This window comes from Cryptomeria japonica, chromosome 5, assembly GCF_030272615.1.
Source record: "Cryptomeria japonica chromosome 5, Sugi_1.0, whole genome shotgun sequence".
NCBI lineage: Eukaryota > Viridiplantae > Streptophyta > Pinopsida > Cupressales > Cupressaceae > Cryptomeria > Cryptomeria japonica.
This window is the reverse complement of record NC_081409.1, coordinates 218,317,234-218,341,338: the sequence shown is the minus strand read 5'-3', so window position 1 is coordinate 218,341,338 and position 24,105 is coordinate 218,317,234. Positions and strand designations below refer to the sequence as shown.

The 24,105-nt window shown below is 36.3% G+C and overlaps 1 protein-coding gene across 1 annotated transcript; it reads right to left on the bottom strand.

Annotated features, from left to right (window-relative positions):
- Positions 1 to 13,085: 13,085 nt before the first annotated feature.
- LOC131064406 (putative UPF0481 protein At3g02645) lies at positions 13,086 to 14,510 on the bottom strand. The gene is made up of 2 exons (XM_059220512.1): positions 14,073 to 14,510; positions 13,086 to 13,934 (listed from the first exon to the last, which is right to left on the bottom strand). The coding sequence occupies exons 1-2, from the start codon at positions 14,508 to 14,510 to the stop codon at positions 13,086 to 13,088; spliced, it is 1,287 nt and encodes a 428-aa protein (XP_059076495.1).
- Between the last annotated feature and the right edge of the window lie 9,595 nt (positions 14,511 to 24,105).

Genomic DNA, 24,105 nt, shown 5'->3' with positions numbered 1-24,105 from the left:
AAAAATGTCAAGTTCATGGCGACCTAATACATGCACCAGCTCAAGAACTGCAACCAATCACAACACCATGGCCTTTTTGTCAATGGGGTCTTGATCTTGTGGGTAAAATCCATCCATCTTCATCCAATGGCCATAAATTCATTATTACTGCTACCGAATATTTCACCAAGTGGATCGAAGCTGTTCCACTTACCCAAGTTACCGGCAAGCAGATCGCCTCATTCATCCTCAATTACATCATCTGCCGGTATGGTGTACCCATGTCTATTGTCACAGATAACGGTCTCCCTTTCAAAAATCAGGATGTCCGTGAACTTTGTGAGAAATTTCATATCCAACACCGCTTTTCCACTCCCTATTACCCACAAGGCAATGGTCAGGCCGAAGCATCCAATAAAAACATCTTGAGAATCCTAAAGAAGACAGTCAAGGATGCCGGTCGTGATTGGCATGTTCAATTGAATCCAGCATTATGGGCATATCGAACTAGCATTCGAACCCCTACAGGTGCAACTCCTTATTCATTGGTCTATGGTGCAGAAGCTATCTTGCCTATTGAGGTCGAGATACCATCCTTACGAGTTTCATTGCACAATCTCATCGATGATGAAGCATACAGAGTATCCCGTCTTCAGGACTTAGAGTTACTAGATGAGAAGCGACAAGCTGCATACAATCACCTCAAAGCCTATCAGCAGCGCATGAGTAGAAGCTACAATCACCGAGTTAGACCTCGTACATTTGAGGTAGGTGATCTTGTTCTACGAGAGAATCCTCGCAACCAACCAAACAGAGAACATCAGGGTAAGTTTGAATCAAACTGGCTGGGCCCATATGTTGTCACTGCTGTATTCGGGTCCGGGGCATATCAGTTGGCTACATCAGAAGGAGAACCGCTCGCAGATCCAATCAACAGCATGCACCTCAAACGGTTTTATACCTAAGGTGTACAAGGCATCAGGCTCCCCTACATATAAAGAAAATATCAAAAACATTCAGAAAATGTCCTGAAGAAAATACAAAAACATTCAAAAAAGTAAAGAAAAATCATGCATCCAAATGGTGAACAACCACTCCGGTGGCACCTTGGGTAAGTGCGATGGTGAAAACCTGGCAAACAGGCACCACTCGTAAAGGCAATGGCTCCAGTATCTTTCAGGCTCGTTGCGATCTACAATTAAGAAAGTACTCCACGCGTCTAGCATCCCACCTTTTCATAGTCATGTCTAAAACTGGGGGCAATACCCTTACCCTAGTGATGGAAGTGGATTCTACATTGTCTTATGTGTCATTACGCTCTTCATTCAGGCAATCATCAAAAATATCAAAAACATTCAAAACAACTCAAAATCCAAAAACATCGAAAAACCATCGAAAAATCACACAAAACATGGCAACACCTTGTACATACCCATCCATGCAGATACACAATAAACATTGACAAAATACTCACACAATGACCATTTACCAATCAACCACACAATCAACATCAACAAACCAAACTGTCTTTAACACAAGGATGCATCCTTCCTTCTCAAAAACAAAGACAAAGTGACATTTTCTTTGACAAGAAAATTATGTTAAGCTATCAAATGCTTGGTTGATTCGTGAGTAATTCATTCGTTTATCTGTATCAGGATCTTGCAGCATTGTTTTGTATCATTTGCACATTATTTCCGATGAAGTTCTGGGGCATGTACTAATGGTGTCTACGTGGGAAGTTCACTAAGCTACGTGATCTTATGCAAAATGCAGTCATAGATCACTACGGCTTGCTGACTACAGCGTATACCTCGACCATATGGACATGAACCATTACCAAGGATCCTTATTCTTTATTCTTTATGTATATATTGTTTGTTTGCAGGTACAATGCTCATTCTTTGGTTCCTCTTCCTCCAAACTGGATAAAGGTTTTTTATCTCTTAGTACGGTATGAACTTGTCTCAGGATATGATCAGCCTAAGATCAAGGAGGACGATCCAAGTCATGCATGAATAGAGATAATCCTTGTCTGTTCCGCAAGCAATACTCTGGTCAACTTGATCCATTATATCAAGTTGCTTGTATTAACTTGCTATATAAAATCCATGAAAGGAATACTCAGGTCATCTTGAATCATTATGTCAAGATGCTTGTATTCTCTTCCAACATTTTAAAAGCTCAATGATGAAAATAGAGCACTATGGATCGTCATTCCATCTCATTTGTATATATTGTATTCCGTTGCATTCCACCCATCCATATATTCATAATAGCTACATATCATGCATACATAGTCATAATAATGCATACTCTATTTTCCTCTTCTTCCATAGGAATGAGTCATAGGTTCTCCATTTCTTCTATCTAACATCGAACCCCCCCCCCCTCACCCTCCCCATCTCGATAATCAGCATCACATACCCTACATCATTTCTCAATCAACCCAATCAAGCCACGTTCATCACCATCCATCTCTAAAAAGGAGGGATTGTGTTTCCCATCCTAAGTCATCCAATAAGCCAAGCCAGTTACTCTGTCTGCACAGGTACATTGACTCACACACACCTAGACTATCAACAGATACTCTGATCATGTATCTTCGGGTCTCAACAGGTAATCGATTATGGTAATCCTAGACTACATCAGGCATTTATCATAATGACCCAGTCTCAACGGGGTTGCCATGATTCCCCACAACCATCCATCACATGCACACACCATCAATTGATCAACCAATCAAACACAATCACATCGGACAATTACATCAATTGTCTAAGTCTCAACGAGTATTTTTGTTTCATATACCTTGACTTCATCGGGCAATTGCATCAATTGCCTAAGTCTCATCAGGTCACTTTGCTTCACTTACTCAGACTTTATCTTGTCCAAGCAAACAACTGGCATCAACTGTCATGCTTTGACTTGACCGGGGCAATTAAACCGATTGCACCAGATTGTCTAACCAATTTTGATCAATTGTATAGCATCAATCCAAACCCCACACTACATCTGCTATGTATCTCTTGCATGACCTCAAGGTACTCGCTGGCTTGTTGTTTCTCCGTATTCACTCTATTTTTCTTCCATTCTTTCACTGTTGTTGCTAATTTCTTCTATTCTACCTCCCCTCCACTTCTCATTCTTTTTCGAGAGCTCGCCCGATTTTTCGCAATTTTTCGGCCCATCTCTCGAGGGGGCATACCACCCATTAAATTAACATTTTAATGGGGCATTTCTTCACACCAGTTTTTCTTTCTTTGAAACGATGCGATAAACTGCACCGTCTCAAAGAGGGGCAAATGTAGTCACATAAATCTGTCCATTTTAATTAAATGAATATTTTGTATTTATTTGATTAAAAATCCACTAACCATCAATTAATTAAATTAATATTTAATTAATTCATCCCCAAACATTCTTCTATTAATTAAATAAATTATTCAATTTATTTTAATTAATTCATTAAATCAAATTCCCATCAATTAAATAAATAAAATCTATTTATTTAATTAAATCCCCCTATTCCTCTTTTAAATAAATTAAATAAAACATTTATTTAAATCATTATCCCCACCCCACTTGCATTTTCCTACAAATGCAACTTGCACACATTTTGAAATAAATGAATTTTTATTTTAATAAAATCCTATTTTCCCTCACCCACCAAATCCACTTGCAAAATCTAATCCCCTTCTAGATTCTTCTAACCCCTTCCTAATTAGCCTAATCCATCCCCTAATTATTGTCACATTCCTAAGCAAAATGGAGTCACTTCTCAAATGGCCCAAAGTCTTGGATAACCATTGAAGGTTTTCAACCTTCAACCACCAAAAACCCCAAAGTCTTTGAAAACCATTAAAGGCTTCCAACTTTCAACCACTTAATCCACAAAGTCTCCAATAACCATTAATGGTTAACCCAAACTCTCCCACATGGTTAAAACATTTGTTTTGACTCAACCTCTATCCAACCACAAAGGTCTCATCAAGCATTTAATGCTTTGACCATGATTATCTCTTAATCATTTGCACAAAGGTTTATCCTTGGATTAACTCCTAATCCAGTGGGTAATCCTAATTTAGGCTTGACTCTTAGCCTTTAGATAACCATGAGGTCTTCTCAGGCCTTTAATGCCTCCAACCTCTTCTCTCAACCCAATCCTGTGTTGACACTTGTCACCATTTCATTGGTGCAAATTGTGCACATGGATCCCCAACTTTCAAGCTTGACCCTTGATTAAACCCTTCAATCCTGGCCATCCATTGCTCCATTTTTCCTATAAATAGAGCTCATTCCTTCATAATCCAGATCCTGAAAACTTGTAAGCATTTAGACTATAGACATTTTTAGAGAGCATTTAGCATAGCATAACTAAATCTTGTCTTTTTGGTTAAAATACTTCATTTTAGCATAAAAATAGCTTTTCATTTCATATTTGGAGCTATACTACTATCTCAATCCTCCATAAGCATCCATAGTGCAAAAAGCTGCTGAGAGCTACACTATTTTGGAACTTGGAGAGGAGAGGAACAAGGGAGAAGAAACTAATATCATGCTAAGAGATAGTTGGAGATATCTCATTGTCTTACTTCTTTAGTTAGATTCATTAGCATGTGTTTTTAGTATCTCTCTTGGAATGCCTTCATGTGTTTGGTTTTTGATTGATTAACACTAACGTCTTGTGTGTTTTGTGTTCTTTGATCATAGACTAACCTTGTGCCATTTAGGAGGGCATCAGGTGTACGTTCATGATCTGGAGTGACAAGCCCCTCCTGTAAGCACCACAATGTAAATTAAACTAAATACAAGTGTTGTTAAAATTTTCAATAACATATTATTAAGATAACAAATGTAATGCTAAATTTACTAAATTTACAAATATGTCTCATACTTCTGTTAAAGCAGTTGAACTTGCTACTGCTGTAGCAACACCTCACTCCATTGACATGCAAACAACAGGAGGAGTCTTTGATGTCAACATCTGAAAATTAAACAAAGTATATTGATTAATTGCCAAAACTATCTATATTATTTAATAACAACATTAAAGATAAATTGTTTACCTGGGTGAAAGATTGTCGATGAAATACACTACGAGGTGTTGATGTTGAAGCTCTAGCATCAAACTATTTGACATCCAAAATGAGTAATTAGAAAATCATTCACATAAGGTTCAACTATCTACATATAATAATTATATTTTTTCACTCGTCGTATACCTGTGGAGTCGACGAAGTAGTGAAAAAGGGTGCTACAGGAATGTTGCTAGTATTGTGAACACTTTGACCCTGATTTTTTATCATAATAATTTACTAATTTAGATATATTCTCAAATTTACATAGAAGATTTAATAAAAAGAATTAAATGAACTTGTAATGAAATTCACCTAGGTATCATGCCAAATGTTTTGTTCAACAAGGATTCTATCATGATAATGTTCTCTGTAGCAAACTCCGCTCATGCACGTGCATTCTCAAAACTATTAGGATCATAAGTGCAAAGAGAACCACAAGATCGACAAAAATGAGCTGGAACTCGATGCCTAGTAGAATCAACATTATCACTCGCATCACCCTCTACTAGAGGCCTAGCATACTGTATAAGGGTCTGAGTGAGTGAGCTAATCGAGTCTAGAGTTTCAACCTCAATACTCTCCTTCACAATGGAAGGAATAATAACATGCTCCACCATAGGTTTGGCCAAGGGTCTTGGTGGGAGATTTGGATCATGCCTTGCACCCTCTCTATCATGCGAGGAACCCCCACCTCTACCTTGGAAATCTAGAAAATCAAAATAGTTTGGGATCTCATTAAGGACAAACTCATAGTACAGTTTTCTCAAAAAGTATTGGGTTACCTCATGATTATTGCATGGGGGCTGATCAAATACCATCCACCACCTATCCCAAAAATTGTTCTTAATCCCTTCATGATGACACCAATGAATAGGGAATCTCCTACATCCAGGGTGTAAAGGTTGATTCATTTGGGGGTCAGTAAAAAGAGCTCACACAAGTCAAATTTATTAATTTTCTTTTTCTTCACTACCGCATATGATAATTTGTCAGCATAAAATTGCTTTTGTTCTTCCTTATTATGGAACCAAAAATTTATTTGCCCACTCACAGATTGTATGCGAGATACAATAGATTGCAAAGAACTGGCAAGGTTTGTCCTATGGGAGTTTGTTCCAGTGGGATAATTTAGACTTGTGATTAAACCTTCAAGCTCTTTTTGGCTATTTTCTATTTGACCTAATAGGTTTTCTTGTGTACCTATGGGATGTCTAGGGATTGTAGGAGGTGATTGATGTGTTTCTTCTTCAATATGGTCTTCATGAGGAGGTGATTGAGTGTTTTCAACATTTTCTTGTCTAATCTCATTTCCTGATAATGAAAATAAATTTAAATCAATAAACCTAGTTTAATCTTCAAATTAATAAAAAAAATGACAATAAGAAAATAAAAATACATACCTCTTCGAGCTCTTCGATGGCGTGGCGGCATTTTGATGAGAGATGGACAACTTAGTGCCCAATTTCAAGCTTTTACAAAGGTCGAGTGCAAGAAAATGGCACCCGAAAATGCCAAAAAGCGGGTTTGGAATGCAAAATGCATCCAAAATGCAGAGCAGGGTTTTTTTGAAGTTTACAATGCACGCCTTATAAGGCATACGCATTGTAGGGCGCACGCCCTATAGTGCGTGCACCTTATGCGCTTTTTAAATTTTTTTGAAGTGTGGCACCTTTTTGGTACCACAACTTCGTGCATATACCCAACCATTCTTTTATTAAAAAGGTAGATTATTGCACTTTTTCTATATCTTATGAGCTTTAAAAATAAAGTGTGTGTGTATGACCTAGGAAATACAATCAAATTTGAGTATTTATGTATTTGTTTTTAAATTACATATATTAAAGTTAATCTTGGACAAGAAACCTTTGGAATCATAATTTTTTCTCCATGAATGAGTAGACAATTAATATAAAATAATTCAACTTCGTAATGATATTTTTTCTTACACGCTTTTAATATTTAAATGCAATAATATTTAACATGTAAGCTTCTTTTTTATTCAAGAATATTTATTTAAATATTCTTAATAACAAGTTCGACCACTTGAAGATAAAAGGCAACATAGCCTCCCTTGATCTATACCTATAACTAGCTATCCTAGAACCACTTCCACATGACCTATGAAATGAATGTAACAACATGACACAATCCATACTCACACACCTATTTTTTTGGCTAGATTCCTGGGATGGTCAGCCTCCCATTCTTTCTACTCATCCTCACCTTCAGTCCCTTTTTGATATTTTTACTATTGTTGGTTGGGATACTGTTGACCATTATAAGACTGCTCATAATGGTGGGTTGGCAGCTCATTTTCGCTGGAATTTTTTTCTTCTGAATGGCCGCTTGGAGGTTCTATGGAAGATAGAAAAGAGCTGGCTCAAATTCTTGAGTCTCGTGGGTGCACTACCTTGTATGGGAATGATGTTTTAGCTTGGGCTAGTAGTGATTTATCTAGAAAATTTTATGTTTATGCTGGCTATGCTGAGCTGTTGCGGTAGACTTTTGGGTACATTCAGATCCCTTGGTGGAAGCAGGTTTGGTATAAGTTCTCTTGGCCAAAGTGCAACCTTTTAATGTGGTTGGTGATTCATAATCGGTGTCTTACTTGGGATAATTTATGTAAGCATGTTTTTTAGGTCCCCTCGATGTGTGTGTTGTGTTGTAATAGTGAAGTGAGTGTTTCTCATCTCTTCTTTCAATGTTCCTTCACTAGGCATATTTGGCATTTATGGTGGGAGTTGTGGAACCAATCTTGTTTGCATGCCTCTTCTTTGTCGAGTTTTTTGTTAGATGGAGCAAGGCCCCTGCCAAAACCTCTTTTCTTCAAGTTGCTTGGACTCTTGGCCATTGTTTTATTCTTTGGCATATATGGTTGGAGAGGAACAATCAGATTTTTCAAGATGTGGTGCTGGGAACCCACCCCTTGTGGTGGAAAATTCTCCACTCTTTGGGAGAAACTATTTTAGCAAAATGTGACTTGTTTGAGGCTGTGGATTCGGGTGATGTTACCTTCTACAATTGGATTCATTTTCCTCCTCCATAATGCCAACTCATGAGAAATAGACGTAGACACCCTTTTCGAAAGATAAATCGAGTGGGGAGGTGGTGTCCTCCTCCACAGGGTATTTTGAAAATCAACATGGACAGGTATTCTCGGGGTAACCTTGGTTCTGCTGGTATTGGTGGCATTGGTAGAGATATCTTGGGGACTATTCAGTTTCTTTTTTCTATTTATAAAGGTTGCTATACTAACAATTTGATGGAGGCTCTTGCCATTTTATTTGTTGTGGAGCATGCTTGTGCTTTTGGATGGAGCAGGTTCATTTGTGAATCAAATTCTCAGGTGGTAGTGAATTTGTTGGCTCGACAACAATCTGCAGATGTTAGTTGGCAGTAGAGTTCAATTGTTAACCAGATTCTTCATATGTGTGATTCTTTGATTTCTATTTCTTTCACGCATAACCCTAGGGAGTGGAATGGTGTTGCCAATTGCTTGGCCAAATAGGCCTCTGAGCACATGCATAATTGGTATATCATGGATAAGGGTCAATTACCCTTGGATTTGTCTCATCAATTGGATCACTTAGTGGATCTTGACAGGGCTGTTTGATGCCCTTGCTTTGTTATTCTTCTTCTTTGAACAAATTTTAACCCCTCCTTTATTTCCAAAACATACCAATATGTCTATTATTTTGCACAAGGTATTTCATCCAATACATTTTATACTAATGGTGAAGTGGTTATGTCAAATGTATTTTTTCTTTATAAAAGAAGTTCATGGCTATGTTATAAAAAAATTCATGAAGTGGAGTTCATGGTTATTTTGAGCATTAACTATTTTCATAAAAGAATTTGTTGAATATATTATAGGTGATAGTCAAATAGGTCAATATGCTTTTTGATGATGTGCATGAGATTTCATCAAGTATAGTTTATATGAATGTTGAAATGATTATGTCCATTATAAAAAAAAAATTTCAAGAGAGCTTTATCTTTTTTGAATTGAACTTTCATAAAGGGGAGTTTGTGGCTATATCGAGTGTGAAATATTTTTTGAAAATGAATACATGGCTATATCGAGTGTGTAATATTTTTTGAAAAGGAATACATGGCTACATCTATTGTGAGTTCTTGCATAAAGGAAGTTTATGGTCACATCCATCATGAATGACTCTTACAAAGCGAGGGACTTCTAATTAATAAATGATAAATGTTAAATTGGTATAAAAATTTATAATTAATAGATCAATAAACGAAAACTTGAGCATCACCCAAAAAACATTTTAAACATGCAAGGGGCACACAATCCAAACATTAAGGAATGTTGACGACCAATGTTCATTCCTTTTAACGTTTGAAAGGGGTATTTATCTCCTCCAAATAAAAAGTTCTTTTATTAGATGTTGTATTTGTATATACTACAAACCTTTAATTCAATGGGCTTGACCAAAATATTACTTATGTACATTCTTTAAATGTTAAACATCTATTAGGTCAAAGTGGGAGGAAAAACTTGGGACGGTCTTTAAAGAAAAGTGGGAGGAAAAAACTTGTATCTTTTGTAGCAAAAGAGTGGTTGAAACAGAGAGACATTTTATCATAGAATGTTTAGCTTATGAAGATATTTGTAATCAGTTGGAAAACAATTTAAAAGTGAACAATCAGAACAAGTTATTTGAGAAGACAAGATTTCATAGAAAAACCACCTTTAAAAGAAAATTGAAAATATATTAATTTTGTGACGCTTGATCTCTTAGGCTGTTTGATTGTATGAACTCCATTAAAAATTCTTTCATCATTCATTCATTAGTAAATTCTGAGATTCTGAGATTGATATTTCAGAGGTCCACATATGAGGGAAAATCGAGATATTCATAAAAACGGAGCCTCAAAACCCTAAACCATATTCAGCACAAAAAACAGAAAGAGGTATGGAAATAAGTATAAACCAGCTACCAAGTTTCTGTAAGAGTCAACTATTTTTTTTCAACACATCATAACAATCGACAAGCCAGGCAAGAAGTATTCAGAATGTAATATGAAAAGTTCTACCCACAAAATTAACGATGTGGAAAATATAACGCAGTGTAAAGATCGCAGCACGTAGATTACCCGGACAAAAATGAATTTTGCCTTTCCACACCTCTGCTGCTGCATCCTTTTTTCTGCCTTGTTCTCTGCTATTTGCTTGAGCAAAAACACAACAAAATACAACACAAAACATAATAAAAGATGTAGAGAAAAACAAAATAATCAGATTGACCAGCGTTCTCACTGAAAAGAAAATACAATAATAGAACAGGTTTTTGAAAGAGGGAAAAAAATAGATTTCAATAATATATTTTAAATTTTGAATTGTTTAAATATTTCATCTTAAATTATATTATAGAAAATCATTATATTGTTTAAACTAAACTCATATGACGATCTGAATAACACAGAAATCTATCAGAAATACACACAGATATTTAAGTGTGTCAAGGGGGAATATGTTATAAGCGCAATCATTAACGCTAATCTTGAGAGGACGATTTTGCAAATTTCAACTTAACTACCACAGAGATCACAAGAAGCAAATAGAGCAGAAGTAAAACAAGAAACACATAACACAGCGATTATCGTGGGGAAAACCCATACGGGTGAAAAACCCCACACTCTAAAACCTGCATAGTATATTAACAAATCAACAAGAGATTACAATACACTTGCAATGCAAGTTCTTACAAGAGCATCACCTCAACTCAAGCTCAGAGAGACTTCATTAGCATCCTTCTAGCATCCAGCCTTGCAAACCAAAACTCCATGATACAAACTCCTCTCCAAGCCTCAATATATAAGAATTTTACACCTTGGAAACCATTTGTGGTTTTACAATACCATGGGCAAAACCTTCATGACATTTGTTGCCCACCCTTGACATTTGTTTTTCCAAGATAAGAAAACCAAGTTAAAAGTAGTTACTCACGTCCAAACTCTTATCCCCTATTTTTGACCCTCATAACCAACATGAAATGTGTCGTATAATCTCTAAAAATGACCCTCCTAGATTATACTATGGACAAGGCATCTTTTAACAACTCTTATACCTTTTTCCAAGGCACCGACACATGGGAAACCTCCCAACTACATTTCGAACAATTTACCAAAAATTGCAAGGTTGAGACACATGTATCTCAACAGAGCCAGCATTATATTGATTATGCAAAAAATTAACAGAGCTAACATAGCTAGTAGGTAGTAGGTTTTTTAGCAAGATTTATACAGATCATGGAAGACATATATGTCCTTCCGAGATTAGAATGAAGTCTTAAAAATTTAACTTAAAAGAGTATAAATCTGAATGACAGATGCTTTACTGCCCTAAAAACAAAAATATACTTGATAAGCCAAAATTTTATAAGTGCAATCATTATATTTCGAAACTTAATTTTATTGAGATTACATTTTTTTTCTTTTTTTAACATTCGAGGCTAGGCAGCAAACTGTTTTTTAAAGAGGTCTGCAAACTGTTTCCATATTGAAAAGATCTTATGATGATCACGATCTTCCTATTCTCCCACCTAAGACAATACCCAACTCCGATGACAGGAAATGTTACGAACAGAAATAGATGTGCTAAGATGCAGAGGAATTTAAGGAATGAATGGAAGATGAGCCTGACCCTGATACACTCCCCAAGGCTTTTTGATTGAGAAGACAACAAAGATTGATAAAATTGTAAATTCAGAGCGTGAGGAGGCTCTATAAATAGAATAGGCCTATTAAAGAAGAATCCCGACTACAAAGGCAAATGGTATCCACCTATGATTGACAAGCCAAATTAGAAGGTATTCTGGACACCTCATAACATACCAGACCCTAGAATATTCTGACGATTGATATTTCAAGAATCTATAAATTCAAGATGTTAATAGGGAAAAGAGAGCTTCAAAACCCAAAACATTTTCCGTACTAACATCATGTTTCCATACGGCTGCACTGAAACTTTGTTCAATACATCATAACAATAAAAGAGTCAAGTAAGAAGTATGCATAAAATAATATAAAAAAATTCCCATCTTGAAAAATATGACAATTCCATTGATTTTGGTAATAAATTATATTTTGATTAAAAATGGATTGATGTTAGAGAGGTCAGTAATTCAGTTGATAGAATACTCTAAGAAAATGAAAGACCCTCGATTCAAGAAGAAACTCAACATGATTTCAGAGTTAGACTAAAGCTAAAAGCCCCTCTAAGAAAATGAAAGACCCTCGATTCAAGAAGAAACTCAACATGGTTTCAGAGCCAGACTAAGCTAAAAGCCCCCCCAACATCTATTATGACTTGAAAAGGGATGGAATGGTTTTTACATAAATTTCAAGTGTTGATGCATCCTCTTCTCTGCCTCTTTCGTTGCTGTCATCAAAATAACACTACAAAATAGAAGAGAAAAAACACAAAATACAATTGAAAAAATTAGAAAAAAATGAAAATAAACAAAATAAACAGATTAACCAATTTGCATGTTGAATAGAAACAAAACAAAATTGATCTTGAGAAAAAGTATACATCGAAACACAACAATAGCAGGAAATCTAATGTAAAAGAACATTTTTAACAAAGGAAAACAGTACATTCTAAGTTTTTGATTTGTTTAAATACTTCATCGGAAATCAGATGAGACACAATCTAAAATAACATAGAAATCCATCAGGAGTAGACAGAGATATAGTCTGAGTTTTTATTTTTTATTTTTATTTTTTTGCATAAAGTGGGAAATACAGAGACGCGTACCTCTTTAGTTTCAAAAAACTAGACACAAAATTCTACTACAAAACTTATTCAATAAGGATTAGGTCACTATTGTCTACATCTTGTAAATTAAGATGCCAAAGATAACAACCACGCTGTAGAGATGGCTTGACCTACAAGGCATGGCACTACAACAACTAGAAATTTGGGGGAGATAATGCCACTCGGGGAGAATATGTCTAGAAGGGTTTTCGATTATCGGGCAGTAGAAAATATGAAAATACTGTCTACAAGAAAGCTAGAACCAGCAGAGTACATGCTCCCACCACCGATGCAGCTCGCCATGAATTTGAGAAATGTTCCCGAAAAAACTGACCCAATAAAACTCCATATCTACTTCTGTAATAAGCATTGAGATCCTTAATTGTTTGGTCTATAGGCTCATATGCACTCCTCCATACTGATCTACGAATGCCATTCCATAAAATGCTTATTTCCTTATCACTTCCCAAGTCACTGCAGATAATTCCATACATTTTCAGCACTGCAACATCATTCGGAGTGTCAATGAGTCTGTCCATCAGATCTACATAGCAAGTAAACACTCTGGTTTTGCACATCATGAAAGCTTCGACTGCCACCATATTTCTCAAGAAAACATCTGTTCTGTAGTCCATTTCTATACAAGGGAGAAAAAGTGTAGAGCTGGCTCTATCAAACCTTATTTCTTCTGATGTCCTGGCCCATGTAAAAGGAGCAAATTTTACTCCTCTCCTGTGTAATTCTGTGGCCGAAGGCAGATTTTTGCCAGATTTTATATGTGATTTTGGATGCAAGAAATCTTTAAATCTTGATGTTATCTGGGGAAAACAGTGAAAGCTTTTGAACTTCTCCATGTTTCTCTTCTGATCAACAATGTCATCAGTATGACCAGCATTTTTCTTTGGGACAACAGAATTGTAAAGGCATTCCAGTATATGTCTTCCATCACATGCAATGGAGCGATGTGAATCATGATTTGTATCTCCAACATTTATGGAAGTAACGACATCTATGAAAGGGGAGAAGCACTTACAGGCAATTGCAATTCTGTCTTTCAGCTTGTCGTCCAATTCTTGACTTTCTGATCCAGTCTCCTATGCCAGAACTTTTTTCAAAATGAAGAGTGGTACTTGGTTCTCAAGCTTAAAAATATCAGCCTGAAGTGGGAAGAATGATGGGCATATTCTATCTGGGTCAAAAACTGCATCCATGATCTGCGAAAAAGGGTTTGCCTGTTCAAATTTTGGGTTCGGACATTGGTTATAGCAATCAATGAACTTCAGAATAAACACAGCATCTCGAGCCATCATCCATCCTAGTTCTTCATTGTTGCATTGAATAGGATCATTGTAGCAGTTCCTTATATCTGCTCCCATTCTAATGATCTCATTAACCAGATCTTCGAAAGACTTCTCTGCTGTTTTCTCAACTTCGATGGCAAGCCTAGATTTATATCTTTCAGCCTCATACAGTTTAAGTTCAAGATGATGATAAGGTCCTAGAGAAGCTACCTGAGGAAGGTAAGCTTCTGGCCTTTCAATACGCAAGGTCTCTGGTACTGTGAAAATGTATGGATGGTCATGAGATATTATCCCTTGTTCTTCTCCGTGCTTTTGTGTGTTTTTAACAATCTCCAGCCACTGAGAGACTCCTACTTTAGGAACAGGCATCTTGTCTTGTTTTCAAACAACAAAAACACACGAAATGGCGAGAAAATGCAAGGAAGCGGATAGAGGTTTTTGATTTTGTATGCTATTGTTTTGGTTTATAGATACTTATGACAAACCTTGTGGGGTTTGTTATGCCTACACGAGTTCTCATGGCGATGATCCAGAAGTTGCCTATAGATAGTAGGCACTGGCAGAAACATGACAGAAAGAGTACCGTCCGTGATACAGTTTAAAAAATAAAAAAGATTCTTGATTAAAAACTTTTTAATTTTAACATTTTATATATATATTTTTTTAACATCTTTATTTTAAACTAAATTTATAACTTTCCTTGTACATCTTTATCTTTTTTTTATTATAAATTTATAACATTTTATATTAAATATTTTTTATTTGTACATATATAATTTTTTTATTCTTATATAGTTTAGTAATGTGATTATATATATATATGAATTTTTTTTAAAAAAAACATATAATTTATTATTAAAAAATATAAATATATAAATATAAAAAATAATTATATTTATTAGAAACTTATTATTATTTATTTATATATTGATTTTTAAAAGTTTAATAATAATATTTAAATTTTCATATAATATATATTTATTGAAATTGTCAAATCTATAAAATTAAAATATAACTATATTATATATAATTAAAGTGAAAAATATTAATTATTTAAATCAATATAATAGACAATACTTAACTATAGAAAAATAATATAACTAAAAAAATAATTAAAAAATAAACATACAAAAAATACAAATGTACAATGTCAAAAATAATTATAGTTATTAGAAACTTAGTATTATTTACTAATATTTAAATTAATTTAAAAAAAATAAAATTACTATTATTAAAAAATATAAATATATAATGTTAAAAATAACTATATTTATCCAAAACGCTGATGCTAAAAATTCATACACAATTTGATTCGGAAATAGTATAAATCAGTTCTCATGGATTGTGGAAACTTCATGTCTATAAATATGTAATGTCAAAAATAATTAATAAATATATATTTTTTGTTTTAAATACATAATTTTCAAAAATATATACTTACTAAAAAATTATATTATATACTTGTACATATATTTTAAAAAGTTATATTTTAAAAAATACATAGTTTGCAAATGGATGGAACCGGTACCACCCCTCCGCCTGGTTCTAACCCCCCTACAACTAGTATGGACAACCCGATCAGAGGAAGGACTGCCCGTGAAACCTCTACCTTGAACTTGAATATCAGCAACCCTAGTCAGGGTTGGCCAATGTAAGCCCCCTCCTACCAGCTCAGATCACACCTGCAGCCTCTACTATGGATATCATCGAAACCCCCCTGAAGATGGCTTCCAAATAGCTATCAACAAGAAATGGTGAAGGAAAAATGTGCAAGACTTGCCGGTTGATAAAATCAGATATGAAAACAAACAAAGGAACTCTAGAAAGAAATCTTCCTACCATTCCTTGGACCACTCAAACGTCAAAACTATGGTTAAATACCTTGAGGGTACCATCCCTGGCAGCGCTACTTTGGACCCTGTTGAAATGGCTCATAGACCTGGAATACCCCTAAGTTCCTCTTCTACGATCTCCACTCCAACATTGGGTCTCGAGAACACTTCTAACATGTGTGGTGCCCCCAAGGTATTTAATGAATTAGATAACTCTTGTGTTATCCAAATCATTCCTGCTAACACCACAACTGCCCTTGAGATGATCCCTAATGTGCTCCCCTCCTTCAACACATCATATGAGCCTTGCATGGGCTACAACAAATTGAACCCCCTAGACCAAAATAGAGAAGGGATCACCAATCCTTTAACTGGCTCCTCCCCTAGTGAGGGAGAGGGAGACTAGGTAGACCTTGGCTCCATGACCAAGAAAAAAGGGAGGCCCTTTGGCTCCAAGAACAAGAAAAAGGGGACTAACCCCCCCACAACCCCTGACCTCCCTACGAATCATTCCAGCTCTAAGGCTGTCAGCAGACCCCTATCCCCCTCGCATGAAAGATGAAGTTGATCTCTTGGAATGTGAGAGGGCTGGAGTCACTCGATAGAAAGTTCATTGTCAAAAGACTCCTTGATATGCATAAGGACACAAATTTTCTTCTATTACAGGAACTTAAAGCAACCGATTTCACTCTTGAAACTACACTTAACTTCATTTGGAAGGAAGCCACTAAAATCTTCTCTAATCACCCCAGAGGCAAAGGGGGTGTTGGTATCCTTATCAGCCCTAACTGGTCCAGTCTTATTATCGATAAGGGTATCTCCCCATGCAACAAGGTTGTCTAGTGCTCCATCAAGCTCAAGGACACTCACTTTGGGATCTGCTCGGTATATGCTGCCAATGATTATAGGGATAGGATCGTCCTATGGGACTGGATTATAGCACTCCCAGACATCCCCTGGATAATTGCGGGGGACTTCAACATGATAGAAAACAACTTTGACAAAGCTGGTGGCCTACCTTTTACATGGAATAACTCAAAAAGAGACCACTAGGATGGGATGAAATTGAATAAATCACTGTTTGATCTAATGGAGGAATCCGAACACTCCCCCCTTGATCTCTAGCATACCTGGTGCAACTATCAAAAGGGGGAGGATAGAATCTACTCAAGACTTGATAGATTCTATGCTAATAAAGAGAACTCCTCCTTCCTTCCTGATTCCCAAGGTAGACTTGTGTTTGTCTTGCCCACATCCCTATCCGACCATCATCCCATCATGACTCTCATTAACATTAGAAATGCCATAGCAACCCAGGATACTAAATCCAGTAAGTTCATGCTTAACACCTCCCTCCTCAAAGATCAGGATGTCTTGATCGCCCTTCACCTCATCAGACTCCTCAACTGATAGAACAATCTTATCCCATCCCACATTGATGAATGGAACTTGAATGTGAGCTCCTTGCAAAGAACCCTTCAGACCATATTAGGGCAAGTGCAAGGTAATGAATCACAAATTCGTGGAAGTCTGTGCGTTGGAAAACGTGCTCTTATAAATGGGGGCCCGTTTATGCTTCGGGCTCCCGAGCTGAAAGGTAACGGGGGCCCACTTTTAAACAAAATGGGGGCCCATTTTTTAGAAACGGGCCCTCGTTTCTAAATTGTATTTTTTCTTTTTTTTCCACAAGCCGCCCTTGTTTGAAAATGGGGGCCCGTTTTGTGGAAGTTGATTCCACAAACCGCCATTTGGCTCGGGATTAGGCCTGGGATAGGCCTGGGATGGCCACACCTGAGACATGGACCTGAAAATTCAAATTTCCATGAATGAAAGCACAAATATGATCTTCTGAAATCATTTACGTGCCTGTAATTAGATAATTTTTATACGAAATAAAAACCCATTTCAGATTATGTTGTCTAGATTCTAAATATGTAAATTTATTTAAAAAATTATTATTTTAACTATTTTTCATTTAATTTATACTAAATCGGGTCCATAAAATTGAAATATTAACTAATTTTGTTAATTTAATAACTTTTTTATTTTAATGAATTTTGAAAAAAAATTATATGTCATCAATCTACACAAAATTCTTTTCTATTTAAAAAAAATTAAAATTAAAACTGTTAAGTTTACATCAAATTATGTGGGTTGTACACGTCAAATTTTTAAAAACATAATTATGGTCATTAAAAAATTAATAAAAAATAAAATATTTAAAAAAAAAAACTAGAAAAATATGCTCATCAATCTTCAGTGAGTTAAAAACCATTTCCCAAAATGGTTTGAGAAAATAGTTTGAATTGTGTCAAAAAGTGTGGGTCGTACACATGCATGGTATGGTCCTGAAACAAACATTTTTAAAACATAGTTTTTAGAACTCCATTCCAAAAGTTATTTTTTATTATGTGGGTATTAAAATAAATTACATATTTGGAAAGCACACTCAGAGGGCTATCTTTTATATTACTGACTTTTTCCAAGATTCAATCTCCAAGTGTTTCAAAATTTAAGCTCAAATGAGACAAAATCTGAAAAATCAGGGAAAACACTTCCACTTTTTGGCCAAAAAGTGGACTCATCTTCTTGCATTGACCCCATAGGACAAAAAAAAGCAAAAGACTGTAGACTTGCTAAAAAATTGCTTACCAACCAGCTTCGGGCCTCAGAACTAGATATCCAAAACCACCCAACTTGCAATCACAGGGCTACTCATGTTGCGCTTGCTAGAGAAGCCCTTAGGAAACACCAACAAGTCAAGATCCGTGGGGCTATGGTGAGGGCTCGCTCCCACTGGCTTCAATTTGGGGACAAGGGCTCTAAATTCTTCTTTAATCTACTTAAACTCAAGCAGTTCAAGGAAAGGATTGATAGGCTGATCATTAACAAGAAAGAAATTATAGACCTCCCCAGTATCACAAACGCTTTTGAACTATTCTACAAAAACCTGTTCACATCTGAAGACAGTGCCTATGCTAAAAACATTAGGGAGAAGTGCAAATCCATGATCATCACTAAGATCTCCCCTGAAGACTCCATTCCTCTTAACCAAAAGGTGTCAATCGAGGAAATCTCGGCTGCTATCAACTCCCTGAACTCTGATAAATCTCTGAGCCCGGATGGCCTCCCTATTGAATTCTACAAGGCCAACATAGAATGGATTGCCATAGACCTACATGATGTTTACTCTGAAGCTTTTGATAATGGCTCCCTTGGTACTGGCATTAACAAATGGACCATCAAGCTAATTCCCAAGGAGGGGGATAGGGCCTTAATCAAGAATTGGAGACCTATCACCCTCCTCAATGCCTCCTACAAAATCTTGGCTAAAGTCATTGCCCTTCGCCTGGGAAAGCTCCTCCCCAAATTCATTTGCCCCACCCAAATAGGCTTCATCAAGGGTAGATATATCCTCGAGAACCTCATCATGAGCTGGGAAGCTATGGACTGGGCTAGAACGTCTAACCAAGACACTGCTATGTTCTTACGCGATTTTGAAAAAGCCTATGACCATGTGGAATGGGACTTTGTCATCATGATGCTACAAGCCTTTGGATTTCTGGATAACTTCTGTAAATATGTTAAGGTCCTCCTCTAGGACGCCTTGGCTCAAATTGAAGTCAATGAATCCTTATCTCAAAACTTTCAACTTAGTAGATCTATTAGGCAAGGTTGCCCACTTGCACCAGCTTTATTTGTCATCGCATCAGATGCTCTGTACTATCTTCTTAGGGATAACTCCCTGTCCCCCTGTGTCAAAGGTATTAAACTCCCGGATAACTCTAGCCTCCTCAACATCCAGTTTGTGGATGATACTGTCCTGTTCTTGGAACTATCACCCCAGAACATGGATAACCTTGCTCAAAAGCTTAAAACCTTTGGCATCATATCTGAAGCAAGAATCTCCCCTACCAAATCTACTCTACTCAGTTGGAATGAAAAACCCCTTGACTGGCTTAGTCCCTACAGGTTCCAATGGGGGGGCCCCAACAAGATTGTTCGATACCTTGGCATCCCTTTCTCTATCTCTCCCTCCCTTAAGGAGATGTGGCAATGAATAAAGAATAAGATTGACCAAAAGTTGCATAGGTGGGATAATAGACTCCTCTCTTGCTGGAAGAATCCAAGTCTGTCAAAAAATCCTCTCCTCATATAGTGTCTACTACTCCTCCACTTGGATGTTCAACAACTACCAAATCCTCGACATCCAGAAGACCATAAGGCAATACATTTGGTCTGATGGCAAAGGTGGAAAAAAAATTCATGCGATTAAGTGGAAATGGTGTCATATGACAAAGAAAATGGGTGGTCTTGGACTAAAGGATCTCAGGATCCAAGGTATTGCTCTTGCTGCGAAATGGATATTTCATGCCTTAGATGGTATGGAACCCTGGAAAATCCTGATTAGGAATAATATTGAGAGAGGCATCCCCAAGAATGCCAAGTCTTGGAAAGCCCTCCCCTTGATTGATTTAGTGGCTGGTCGCTTTCCTATCTCTGTGCAAGGCTCATATATCTTCAAGTCCATCTGGAAGGCCTGGGAGCATATTAGACATCTTATTGATAGCCCTAGTATTAGCAACAATGGTACCATTCATGGGGAAAGATCAATTTGGTGGAATCTCCTTCACTCTGATAAAGCCCTTGCACTCACCCAAGGCTGCTCGGCCAAGCTTTGGGAAAGATCTGGCATCGAGGTCTTCGAGGACCTATTTGAAAATGGTGCCCTTATCAGTTGGGAAGAGCTCAATGCCTCCTTCAACCTCCCCCCCACCCAGAAAAGAACCTACCATATGATAAGGAACACCTGTGCTACTCTAGCTCTGCCCTCTAACACTAACCTGGACTCCCACCGATTCTTGTCTCTTAAATGGAAGGATGGCTCTCTTCTACCCCATACTAAATGTCACGCTATCTATGACCTAATCTCAAATGACGACTCCATTATCAAGCATGTTAACTCTCTGTAGTATGTTGATCTGCCTAACAAATCTTGGTTTAAATGCTTTACTCACCTATGGAAAAGCCTGATTCCACCTAAAATACAATGTTTTAAATGGCAGCTTACTATTGACAGGCTCCCACTAAGGAGAAACCCTTTCAGTACTGATATGTGTTCCATTTGCAGAGTACCTGAGACTGGTAGGCACACTCACTTTGACTGCTCCTTCGCCAGGGAAGTTTGGTTAATGTTTGGTTTCTGCATTCCTATGCATATAGATACCCTTAACGTTATTTCTGGTTATATTAATGGGTTAAAAAAGGATGCCAATATGTTCTAGTTTATATTATCTTCTTACATTCTTTGGTTTATCTGGAAATTGAGAAATGAGGACAAGTTTAATGGCAATGGCAGGTGTCTTACTGAGTATTTTCATAGACTCACCTTCTTTAAAATTGCTTCACAGGTTTCCTTTGTGATGAACATCGAAAAGCACAAATTCCTCCGATTCCTGCAAGATGGCCATGCAACCATGTTCATACATGAGATGAAGGATGGTTACGAATGGAGGAGGCTAGCAAAGGACCAATCCTCCTTTGATGAGGCTCTAAAGAAGCTCCACAAAGAGATCAACAGTAACAGGATGCCCAAGGCTGACCACATAGCCATGTTGTCCCAGATTTAGGACCGAAAGAAGGTGATATGGATGGATGGGACCCAAGGGTGGACCACGTGGGTTGATCTGTTTTGACCACATTTTGCAGTTGTGCCTCGTCTACAGGTACTCCTGTCTTTTTGGCATCGATCTAATATAGTACAGTTCCTCGGTGGATTATTTTGTTAGATGACTAAGGCCTAGCCTTCCCAGACTACAACTGGTTGTAACCTTTTTGTTTACTGTCGATCTTTAATATATATAAAAAAGTTAAATAATATTATTAATAAAACTTCATGTTTATAAATATGTAATGTCAAAAATAATTAATAAATATATATTTTTGTTTTAAATACATAATTTAAAAATTATATACTTACTAAAAAATTATATTATATACTTGTATATATATTTTTAAATTTTAAATAATATTATTAATAAAATTTATATTTAATATATATCTTAAACTAAATTATATATTATATTATGAAGATTTCAATAAATAATTTATATATGTATTTTAAAAAATAATTAAAATATGTAAAGATAAAAAATAAAAAATTAATTATGTAAACTTAAAAAATAGTTAATAAAATAAAGATGTTAAAAAAATATATATAAAATGTTAAAATTAAAAAGTTTTTAATCAAGAGTCTTTTTTATTTTTTAAACTATACCACAGACGGTACTCTTTCTGCCATGTTTCTACCCACGAACTACAACATACGATGGGCATCAGAAGTGGTGAAAGAGGAGGTGCGGTTTATGGGGTTGCATAGCCAGTGCCATAAGTAGTAGGGGGCAGTTCCAACAGCGGCTTAAGAAGCACCACCACCCCTACTATTTTATGAGGGGCCCTACTACTATAGGGTTTAAGCAGCACCAACAGCAAAGGTGTTGGTACCTAAGGCAGCAGAGCCAGTTTACTACTAGTCTATCCACCAGCACCACATAATCCTCCAACATAAAATTTGTACAATTGAGCCAATATTTATGCATAAATGTTTTAACAATTGTACGTTATCGGTACTAATAAAGTTGCACAATTCTTCTAATTACTAACTTTTTTTCCCAACTACTCCTATATTAGTAGCGGCTATTAGAGCACTAATGATTTTTAGTGAGCTTTTAATTAATAAAATCCAATGACCAATTATTGAAACATGAATGGTAATTGGGCCCCTTCCCCTATTATCCCCTACAAATTGCACTTGCTCATCAATTGTAAGTGGTCTACCTAGTTTTGATAATAAACAAGAAATCTTTTTTTTTTTTTTTCCAAGAAATGTACTCCTAAAATGAAATGAAATGGAAGAAAAGTTTCTAATGATGCTAAGGAGAAACAAAATTTATGAAATGTCAAAGTTGAATTGTGTCACAATAAAATTATAGTTGTTATAATTTTTTACTATGAATTTTGATCAAGTTAATTTATTGTTTTAGTTATTTATTCCTTTTCAAACAATGTTTTTTTTTTTTATACGTAGGAGGTATCCCCGTGACCTAGACCAACGACCAACAACCCATATCTTGGGTACTTGTGCGAGCTAGGGTGAGACTAATCCCCCCACAGGTGAGATCCTTTGCCCACAAGCTATCTCACCTCTTTAAACTGGGAGTAGAGTCGAACCTAAGACCAATGGGGAGCAAACCCACAACCCACGACAACTCTGCTACTCACACGGGCTCTTTTCAAACAATGTTGCTAAAGATTCTATTTTTACTAGAGTATTAGCATATTTGCTTCATATGTTCTCACATGTAATACACTCTGTGATGTAGTGCCATCATGTTACCACTAATCCTAAACTGGAAAGATGAAAAACTTCATTAGCCTAAAACTCTTTAAGCATTTTCTACCCCTCAATTTCACACATATGATGGTGTGAATTAGTTCTTAAACTAGACTATTAGCATTTTTTACTTTCTATTTATACCCGCCCTTATATAATGCTTTTGCTAGTGGTCACAAGCACTATGAAATTGCTTGACAAAATAATGTTCTTTGATTGAATATGCACCTTTCAATTTGCAAGTTTGCATGCCTTCTATCAATTGTATAAAGATCCATCTATTTTTATAGTTTTTTAATAACTAAAAGAGGGGTAAAAATTTATTCAAGAACAAGAAAGATATAGAAAAGAAGGATATGTCGCTCCCCAAGAAGCTTAAGGAGCTTAAAGAGTCTGGTCACTATAAACTAAATGATCTAACACAATAACCATTCCAGGAGGCAATTATCCACAATATTCCAAGCATACATATGATTAGAGGCCCATTTAGCCAAACAATTGTAACCCCATTCCACTCCCTTGGAATGTCCCTGAAAAAAACATAACTGATAGATCCACACAACTAAAAAATCTATCTAATTACCGATTGTAAGTGCCAACCAACACCATCAAACTATTGTCTAGTAAGCAAAGTCACCATGACTTGAGAATCAGACTCACAAATGATCCTTCTCCAGCCAAGAACACAACTACGCTCAACAACGCACAAAATGGTTAGAGCCTCCATAAGATTACTCGT